Genomic DNA, 10,460 nt, shown 5'->3' on the forward strand with positions numbered 1-10,460 from the left:
TCTCGGAATAAAAGTGTAGCTTCTCCTTTAACCCACACAGCGAATCTGCGACCCCCGTCTTAAAGATGACATATACGGGAAGTGTTAACATAGAAACTCTAACAACTGAATAACACAAAATGTAATCTCTTTTATTTACTGCATTTGCTGACCGTGAAGTGTATTTCTTGACATAAAATACATCTATGCTACTGATATATTTTTTTTTTTCGGATTGTGTGTTAGTGTGGAATCTGCTGCTCGGATTTTCATCGCACGGAGCCAAACCGGAAAAGGTGGCAGGAAAAAACAAACAAACTGGACACAATCCCACTGGAAACATGGAGCAGCCGATATTCCCAGTCGACGGTGTGAGGGAACGGGTGTTAAACCATGTCCGATATCCGCAGCAGTAATTCATAAAATCAGTAACTACACCGGGCTGCTAGGATGTTTAAAGAGACGGAAAATGCGCATATTTGTTTTCCTAATGTCAGCTAACCCTTTGGGCCCGCATCACTGACATATTTATAGTTTATGTATGGGCATTTGGTGGCATTGATGAGATATAGTGTCCTATTACAATGCACGCATTAGAAAATATACATGTAGTGATCATTCGCAGAAATAGTTATGAGGACCTTTTTTAAATTGGTTTTCGCTTTTTAATCGTGCGCTGTTGTCTGAAGTGTTTGGCCACCGACAGTGTTGTACTGGGATGGAAACTCATTAGGATCATCCATTCCGTGACGGTATGCTCGCCTGCGCAGATTTGCTTCTCTAGGGTGATTTCGTTTGTAACTCTTTATCGCGGTCACACGTTGGATGTTTTTGAGCATTAATATCACCAGCAGCACGGCGAAGGGGGGTCATGGAGACCAACTTGCAGAAGAGACGGGAGAATAAGAAATCCCTGCGGGTCAAAGTCATCAGCCTGGGCAATGCGGAAGTGGGGAAGGTGAGCCGGCTGGGCTGTCAGGCACACCGGCGGATGGGCTTCACAGACTTCATATACAGGGGGACGGCCATCTAAACTGTGATGATGATCAGCATGACATAATTGCATACAATAAGACATGGCCTGTTCTTAAACCCCTTTCATTTGCACTATTTATGTTCACCAGCTTCCAGTCACTGTGTAGCTTCTTAGCAGTCAAATAAGCATGGCCTTCTGAGCTCTGTTTTGTTGGGACTACAAGTATTCAGTAGCTACATAAATAATACAAGACGTTTATTAAATTGCTAACTTGTGGGCAATGTATTGGTACTGTATCGGTGTAGCATTGTGTGCAGGTGTGTGTGTACTAAACTCAGTAGGAGCTGTTTAGGCAAAATGTACAGGTCCAAATACAGCACCCTGGCATCCAGACAGATTGACTTTTTTTGTTGTTTTTCAGAGCTGCATTATTAAACGCTACTGTGAGAAGAGGTTTGTTCCCAAGTACCTTGCTACAATCGGAATCGACTATGGTGTAACTAAGTAAGTTCCCCTACCCGATTTTCCTGTCCAGCATTCACTGAGTGTTATGTTTAAAGCTCATCTAGTGTCTCACAAAACACAAATGCAGCTTACCTTGATCATTTCTGCTTACTAGGAAGCAGAGGGATAGTCTTTCAACACTTAAATATAGATGCAGATGCTTGTGCTTCACACATTACAGATATGTGGTTTTTAAGGCACTGCCTGGTGTTTCTGTGGTGGTTTAACTGGCACCTCCGGATCCAGGATTGCTTTGACCATGCAGTGTATGCCTTAGAGATTAATCCTCCTTAAACATAACTCAGCCTCTGATCTTGATATGATGAGTAAAGGGATGCTGTCTGATTTACACTTGATTGTCTTCCCATGTTATCCCCAGGGTCCAAGTCCGCGACAGAGAGATCAAAGTGAACATTTTTGACATGGCGGGACACCCTTTCTTCTACGAGGTGAGTTGGGATTTTATTTGCCCTGTACCTAGATAGACATGATGTGCTGAACAGAGGGTGGCAATAAAGAACAGCCTGGTATGATCTCGAGAGCACTGCCAGTGTGTGACAGTTCACAAAAAGCCTGCTGTACTCACTTTCTCCAGCAAAGGGAGCTAAATCGGCAGAGAAGCAGCCATACTTTGTAATGTATTCTTATTAGTTCTTATTAATTTAATTGCTGTTTAAAGTTGTTTTTATCATCATTATTTTCCCAAAAGCAATCAGTGTAAATCTATTGCTGAATTTGTATTTTTTTTCTTTGTAACTGCCTTCCCCACACCCAATCTGGAAGCCACATTAGCAAGCCCAACATACTACATCCTCTCTCCTCTCTCTCTCTCTCTCTCTCTCCCCCCTTCCTCTTCTCCCTCTCTCTCTGGTTAGGTACGAAATGAGTTCTATAAGGACTCCCAGGGTGTGATCCTGGTCTATGATGTGGGTCTGAAGGAGAGCTTTGACTCTCTGGACAGCTGGCTGGGGGAGATGAAGCAGGAGATGGGCTCTCATGCCAACATGGAGAGCATCGTGTTCATTGTGTGTGCCAACAAGGTAAGGTACACAGTGCTCTGTGTCCACAGTGGCTCTCTGTTCCTTGTGTTTGGCCAAACAAGTCCTCCTGCACAGAACACTTCAGAATATGCAGTGGCATCGGTGGGTGCCAGCATTCAGCATTAGTTTCCCCAAATGTCCACACAACACAAGTCCATAATATTGTGTTTACTTAATTTAATTCACATTTGTCCCTTCAGAGCCCAAGCTGGTAAAATCATAAGACGTGCAAGGCTGTGACTGTGTGTGTCTGTGAGTGTGTGCGTGTGTCTTTGTGCATGCATGTGTGTGATAGTGTCTGAACACTGTGGCGCTGTGCCTCAGGTGGACCTGACGAAGAGGCGTGTGGTGGACGAGAGCGAGGGCCGGCTGTGGGCCGAGAGCAGGGGCTTCCATTACTTCGAGACTTCGGCGCAGAGCGGGGAAGGCATCAGTGAGATGTTCCAGGTGAGGCAAGAGCTCCTCCTGACAGTGCGGCACCTGCAGCCCTCCTGCACTGTGCTGAACACTGAGCTGAGCACTGTGCCGGATTGGCTTGAGTCATTGATTTATTTGAATGGGACTGGTCAAATGCAACATATATGTGTATATTTTGTACGTATGCATGTATGCCAAATGATGTCATTTCAAATGCTTTACATTGTGGAGATCCAATTCTCTGGACAGAATTTACAACATTGCTATTAGAACCACCTTTCTTTAATAATTTTGCCACTCTGCCTGCTGGTTACAGGCCACTTTACCACATTCCTGCACTCCGAATGTACATAAGAGACAATGGCTCTCAGGGTGCAACTCAACTCCTTGAATGCTGTTCTCTCAACAGGCAGTAAATGAACAGTTTGTCTGGAAGAAGAAATCCTTCATTGAAGTTTTAGTATCAGATAATCAAACTCATTTTCCAGTCAGTCTGTGAAATGAGAAGCTGTGGGCATCTCTCTGAGTTCAGTGGCACCCTTTTCTTCCAGGCTTTCTTTTCCTCCATTGCGGACATGTGTGAGAACGGGGGCCGGCGGCCCGTGTCAGGGGTCAACGTGGGGTTCACCAGGGAGCAGGCCGACACCATCCGCAGGATCCGCAGCAGCAAAGACAGCTGGGATATGCTGGGGGTCAAACCAGGGGCCACAAGGTCAGTGTGGCGAAGGCATTCACACTGCACTTCAGTCCAGGGTCATTACACAGGTCATAAACCAGCTATCTGCACACAATCCCATAAGCAATGTCACACTATGGACAAGGCGCAAATCATAACCTTCATATGCCGAGCAGCAGTTCAGTTTCACATTATTTCAAAGAAATACATTAATTAATATACCAGCCCACAACAGAAAAGGTCCCCATTAGCAGGATAAGCAGCCTTGCTCAGCAGCAGGGGGATTACTGCTCTCCTAAACCCCTTTACCGGATGGGTTTTGAGGCTTTGCCTTTGAGAAACACCCAGCTGAGGTGACACAACGCAGTCCTGTGACCTGCAGTGGACAAGCATGCACAGCTTTTTTTCTCTTTCTTTTTCTAAATGCAGACAGACTGACAGACAGACAGAGATTCACACACAGACAGACACACAGACATAGGAGACAGACAGATAGACAGACACAAAGACTCACACACACACACATACACACGTACGCACAGTCTTGTGTCATGAAGTTGAGCTCGGGACATGTGCTTAATCGTGTGTGTAAGGAGAGTACAGTGAGAATCTCATTAGCTCATGGACTTCTGGGTATTCGCTCTGTGGACATGAGTTTGTTAGTCTTAGTTGTCCTGTTACTGGATTGTATCATGAGCTCTTGGAGACCAGGACACTGTGTCTGTGGAGCCGCTCCTCCAGCTAGTGAGGAAGCCCTACTTAAAAAATCCCCCCTTAAGCACGTGCTTTAATCTGCTCGCCGCCCGCACTGTGGAGGGGTTTGCTGTAGCGTTCCCTAGACATTTTTATAATGGAAGACAAAAAATCTTTAACTCTGCATATTGGGGGGAAGAAAGCAAGGTTTTAAAGTTCCTGTGTCTGAATTATCCCCCACATAAATCTCCAGATATGCGTGTCTTTGATATCTGTACATTCCTGAAAATACCTTTTAAGGATATTTGGGTGTTTTTTGAGACACCCCAAAATAGTGTAGTTTTGTTGCAGAGATAGTGATGTCAATGGCCTTGTTCTGTGGTGCTGATGAGGCGTGTGTGTTCTGTGAGTGTGTGCTGATGAGGCGTGTGTGTTTTGTGTTGCAGGGAGGAGGTGAACAAAGCCTACAGGAAGCTGGCCGTGCTGCTACACCCTGACAAGTGTGTGGCCCCCGGCAGTGAAGACGCCTTCAAGGCTGTGGTGAACGCCCGAACCTCCCTGCTCAAGAACATCAAGTGAGGTCTGGAGCCAGCAGCCTGGGTCCTGGGAGGCCACAGTCCTCCAGGGGCTTTGGGTCCCTTAACTAACGGACTAAATAAATAAATTAATAAAACCTGGAAACAACAACACTGAATTGGCTCCATCTAGCTGCAGAAACAGGTTTGATTAATTAATTGTGGAGTTGAGGTGGAAACAAATCATCCAAAATATACCAAAACAGAAGACCCTGTGCGGTCCTGCACTGCGCTGTGGCCCTCCAGGACCAAGGAACCCCATCTCTGGGGCCGGCGCTCTCGGGATCCCCACCCCATGTTGGATCCTTCACCCTGTTCCTGTCCACCATAGCAGCCGTCCCGTCCTGTCCTGTGACCTCAAAAGAACCTTGCGGGATCCCAGCGAGCTCGGAGGCACGTGTGTCTGTGGCAGCTGTCCATCACTGCAGGTCTGCTTTGATCTTGTGCCATATTTTAAATATAATTAATTAAAGAGTGGTAATTATAAGCGTGAGCAAAACACTTAATAGCCACAGACAACCTTCCTGACTGCCTGCCGCCTGTGTGAGTGTCTCACAGAGCCAGCTGCTTCCTTGCTCTCATCGCCTATGCACATTCGCATCTCTTGCCCGAGAATGTCAGTCTGCGGTTTTCGCTACTCAGTTTTCCAGGTTATGAGATATTAGAAAGCTGAGATCCCCTGCTGTGGCATGAGAACAGAGAGTGTGTGTCTGGTCTGATGAGGGTGACTGAGACGATTATGGTATTTCATGGGGGGAACAAATTGTGTCAAATGGGAAGGAAAGTTTCCTTTATCTTTAATAGGGCCGTGAAGATCACGAGAGGTGTTCTGTCAGTGTTGCAGACAGGTGTCCGTTATGCTTTTTATTACATTGGGTTTTATGTGGTTTGTAGAAGCATGGTTACCCTGAAATTAAACTCCCTGGACACCCTTGATTTTTGTATGTTTTTCTTGTCCTATTGATTTTTCCCTAGAATTTGCTGTGATTTTGACCTAATTTTTACAGTGAGGAGGTTTTGATTTTTAGCCTTTCTCCATCTTCTAAACCAAGTATTGCTTTATTGACAGACACTTTGGAGACTGGAAAAAAAAATATATATATATATATATATATTTATGTGTACCTGTATTATTATTATTATGATTTATTTATTAGCAGATGCTTTTACCCAAGGCGACATACAGATTTCACAAGAAACATTTTCAAAGCAGTAGTAAATACACTTTCTAATGCTTTGAAAATGTATTGGGTAAAGTATATTCGATATATATTTGTCTTATTTGTTTGATGATTGTACACTCTCAGTACAAACTAGCAGCTACAGACACAGTGACAGTCACCAGTACAGGCGATTCTCACCAGATTCACACTGCTGTAATGTGGTTCACTGCTTGATGCAGGTGTGAAAGGGAAAGGGCTGTGAGGAGTATTACTTTCGATTAATTGATTTCGGTTAATCGATGTGAAAACACAATGTCTTAGGCAGGTGTCAAATTCTGATTGTTTATTCGTTCAGATTGCCAATTGCTTGTTTTCATGTTTTTTAAAGTTGACAGCTCATTCTGGGAACACAGACGGTAAAACAGAAACAAACCGAAAACAAAAACAAAGATGTTTTTTTAAATCACTAGTTTCCCTTTGCTCTCATATAAAAAAAATACTTCTAGTTGAAGTAGTTTCAAATTTGAAAATTGGGGGGGAATGATGACGAGAGGAGGGGAAAAAAACAAAAACTGAAGACCTTGCCTTATAACTCGTTATTATATTGTGTTCAGTGATTAAATAATTATTTCAGGTGCACTGATCATAGCTGATGTTACCAACTGGTCTTTCCTTGTGGCTAAAACAACGCACTGCTGGTGACAACCTTTACACTAAGGAACCATTCTCCCTGGAATCCAGTGAATGTAATCCCAGTTCTGTTTTCTCATCTGATGCATTATTTTTAACTATGTGTGTGTATATATATATATATTCTGTCAATAGATGTATACAGTATGCACAAACTGATCAAGTGAATCTTTCTCTCTATGACAGGGTTCTGTAAATGCTATCCATGAGACGTCGTAGCACTTTCAGCCAGTGGCTTTGTTGCCGTGACCTATAATGATACAGACACTTGGTTTCGTTACACACCAGACACAATATTTTTCTAACTGTTGGCTGAAGAGTCGGTGTACATTGCTCTTTGTTTTTATTGTATGTATTTATTTGCTTTGACTTGACTCTTAATCTGTGACTCTGATCCTGACTACAGAAGCTTTCACTATAAACGGCTACGAGTGTGTTAATCAGATGTCATAACCACCTGTAAATGTACAGAAACAAGCTGCACAGAGCACATCATTTCCCTTCCTTAGGTAATATAGTTACGCTCCTTGTCTCAAGTTGACTTAATGAAGCCACTAAGCATTGTTTTAGTTTTTTAATTAAACCACCCAGAAAAATGTTGAACGTTTTTGGTATCAATTTGCGCACTTCCACAAGCAAGACATGGGTGAGCTGTGATTCGCTGTGTGCAGCTGTAGTTTAGACTGTATTGAATGGTGCACTTTGGCTGACCGTCTCTCCTTGTGTGTTTTGGGAAATTGTTGTTATTTGTGAAATTTAACCAGCATGTTTTATTTTTGACTTATTATTTTTTGTTTTTTATAATAAAATATAAGACAAATGACCAGCCTGCCAAGCCCTTTTTTACTGCAGTGGTGTCTGTCTGTCTGTCTAGCTTTCAAGGTCTGTATTGGCATCTTCATATCTTAAAAGCCCAAATCCTGTCAGTCCTTCCTCGTACAGTTCCCGATCAGGTTCCTGATTCATGTTTCTTTCTCCACGTCTCTCGATAACACACTGTAACGTTTTGGTTGCTTTATAAATAAGAACAATTATGTGGCTTATAGGACCCTTTTAAATAAGGCATTGACAACACAAGTCATCTTGGCTGTCAAATGTTACTGTTACTCACACTGTCATCATCGCCAGAGAGTCTCTTTGCTATTAAAACACGACAGGTGAAGAGGAATCTAGTGACAACTGTTATCCTCTCAGATCAGATGTCTTTCAGATCTCAAGGCCACACCCAATCCTGCAGATTTTAGAGATCTCTGAAAATGTTTACCTGCATTGATCCCTGGGAGAAAGAATTAACGTAAAAGCCTGAAATTGTACTCCGCTAATGGAATAATTAGTTCAATTAACTAGTTTAGAGCTCAAGTGAAATCCAATACCCCTCTGACACTACAGAAGACTATCTGAGGCACATGGTTTTGTGGACCAAAGGTGAAAAACAATATCATGGATTACAGTACAGTGTAAGTGCACTGCAGTGCATTATAGTACAATACAGTACAGTATATTAGGGTGAAGCCCATAAGCTTCTCTAGGTCAAGAGACCAGGCAGTAAATAATGACTCTGTATGAAAATGATGCACAAGTATTTTGCTGAAACTTACAACGGTATTGTGCTGCACTGTGCTACACTATAACTGCACCTTCAACTCCGATCATATTACTACACACAAATCTAAAGTTATCATGTCTCAGGGATGTGTGTTTGTGTCTCGTCTTCTGCCTCGGTAATGGCAGTTTAATTTTTAATAGGTAAATCAACTATTTCGGATGATATAAAGCAAAAATCACACTTACAGTTTAATCTTTCTAGTACAAAAGCTGAGGGAGCAGTTACAAATTGTTGGAATATATTATTATTAATAAGAAGAATATTCCAGCAAGTCTGTTCCCTTGGCTAAGTGTTCACTAGATAGTAGATAGGGAATCTCGTTAATCTATTAATAATAATAATAATAATAATAATAATAATAATAATAGAAGTGGGAGGGATAATTTTTCAAAGCACAACAATTTATTGGAAGAGGAACATATGGCTGTTAGGTAGATTTCCAACCTTGCACAGATCATCATTTATAATTAGCGAGAGCGAGATCACTGGCACGCGCTCTATCCAGCTTAATAGGAATATCCCCTGAACGCAGCTCAGCCTGGGAAACCAACTGTTCTCTCTGTCTCTCACACACAGACCCTAGTCTTGGGGAGGGTGGGTTATCTCCAGTAGAGCTGACAGTCCACCATTTCAGACACCCACTGTGTGAATGTGTTGAACCGCTTGTTCTCAAAGTGGCAGGGAAAAGCAGACAAACCAATCAATAAAAACACTTTACAACCAAGGCCAAGGCACACGCTGATGCCAACGTTAGTAGGAACTGACCAGGTAAGACTAAAGTGGAATGGCACCATAATTACATGTCTTTCTCTGTACAGCATCTGCCCGTCCTGGTGCCATCTAGCCAACTACCTATCGACCTATTAATATAGTGTATGTAAATGGCACAGTTGCAGTAGGTAAGCCAGGGCGGTGTGTGGGATTAACCGCTCAGAGGAGACGCCTCAGCACACCTGACCTCTAGGTTCCCACCCACTAATCGCCTCACATGGGCCAAAGCGTCACCGAATGTTCCAGACTGCTTTCATTGGCTTTCCTTTTTAAAAATATATAAATCCTGATCTTTCACCCCACACCCCACACTCCAAAGTAGCCAATAATAATAATACAGACCTCCATATATCTGGATTTGGGCTTTTTGAAACCAGGTTTGGCTCACACCCCAGACTGGCCCCTGAACCTCCTCCCACTGGTGGGAAGATTTCCATCCCTCCATCATTAGTGCTACTCAAAACGTTCTGACTGTGGGCTGAGCCTCCTCGCAAACTCAATAGATGGCATCTCACCCATGATGGTGTTGTGAAGCATTTTCCTTTCTAAGTGATAAACAATTATTCTGACAATCATTATGTTATTGTCACCCACACCCACACAAAAATGTATTGTGTTTGGGTGTCTTTGTATTCAGTCATATTCCCAGCCAGTCATTAGTTTAGTGGGTCACTGTACAGGTACACAACTTTTCCATATTAACAGTAAACAATGAGAGTCATTATAAAATATATGAGTATATCTGGAGTATATGTATATTCAGGTTCAGGTGTTGTGCAACTCACTTTTTGTGTGAGGCACAGTGATTGTAGACTGTGACAATGCTGCTACACACAGCACATTCATCAACAATACGACATCGACAATACCACTTGATGCCAAGTTAATAATCCTGTTTAATTGACTTAATTTGGTGGCTCTCCCGATTCCTGTGCTATCCTCAGTCATGTTTTCCCTTCTTCCTTACCATACTTCTTTACTCTTTCCTGTTGGGGTTTACACTGGATCCGCTAGAAGGATTAACCTCAACAGCTTGCTGTAGTTAACTATCTTATAGGAAAGGGTCAAGAGAACAGCTTTTGCCATCTGGCTATCTGACTAAGAGTCAACACTACACTACAGACAACTGCTGTGCGGATACAAGACAACACCGAAGACTTACAAGCTTCCTACTGACAGCCGAAGAGCGAGACACTGCATTTTGTAAAAAAATGATTCTTACATCAACTGCTGTATATTGTAAACCTCCACAAAACAAGAAGGAAAGGAACAAAGACAAACAAAGACAACAGCAGCAGCAAACTGGTCTGGAATCAATACTCTAAATATCTTATTTGGCGATGCTTCTAGGTTACCCAAAAGCAAGAACA

At 42.8% G+C, this 10,460-nt stretch overlaps 1 protein-coding gene across 1 annotated transcript; it reads left to right on the forward strand.

The window, feature by feature from the left end:
- Positions 1-264: 264 nt before the first annotated feature.
- On the forward strand, positions 265-7,536 carry dnajc27 (DnaJ (Hsp40) homolog, subfamily C, member 27). Its single transcript, XM_066698162.1, has 8 exons — positions 265-731; positions 834-937; positions 1,377-1,459; positions 1,839-1,908; positions 2,335-2,499; positions 2,824-2,946; positions 3,468-3,628; positions 4,732-7,536. Exons 2-8 carry the CDS (start codon positions 851-853, stop codon positions 4,862-4,864), a joined length of 822 nt encoding a protein of 273 aa, XP_066554259.1. The 5' UTR covers positions 265-731; positions 834-850; the 3' UTR covers positions 4,865-7,536.
- Positions 7,537-10,460: the final 2,924 nt, after the last annotated feature.

This window comes from Amia ocellicauda, chromosome 1 (assembly GCF_036373705.1).
Source record: "Amia ocellicauda isolate fAmiCal2 chromosome 1, fAmiCal2.hap1, whole genome shotgun sequence".
Taxonomy (NCBI): domain Eukaryota; kingdom Metazoa; phylum Chordata; class Actinopteri; order Amiiformes; family Amiidae; genus Amia; species Amia ocellicauda.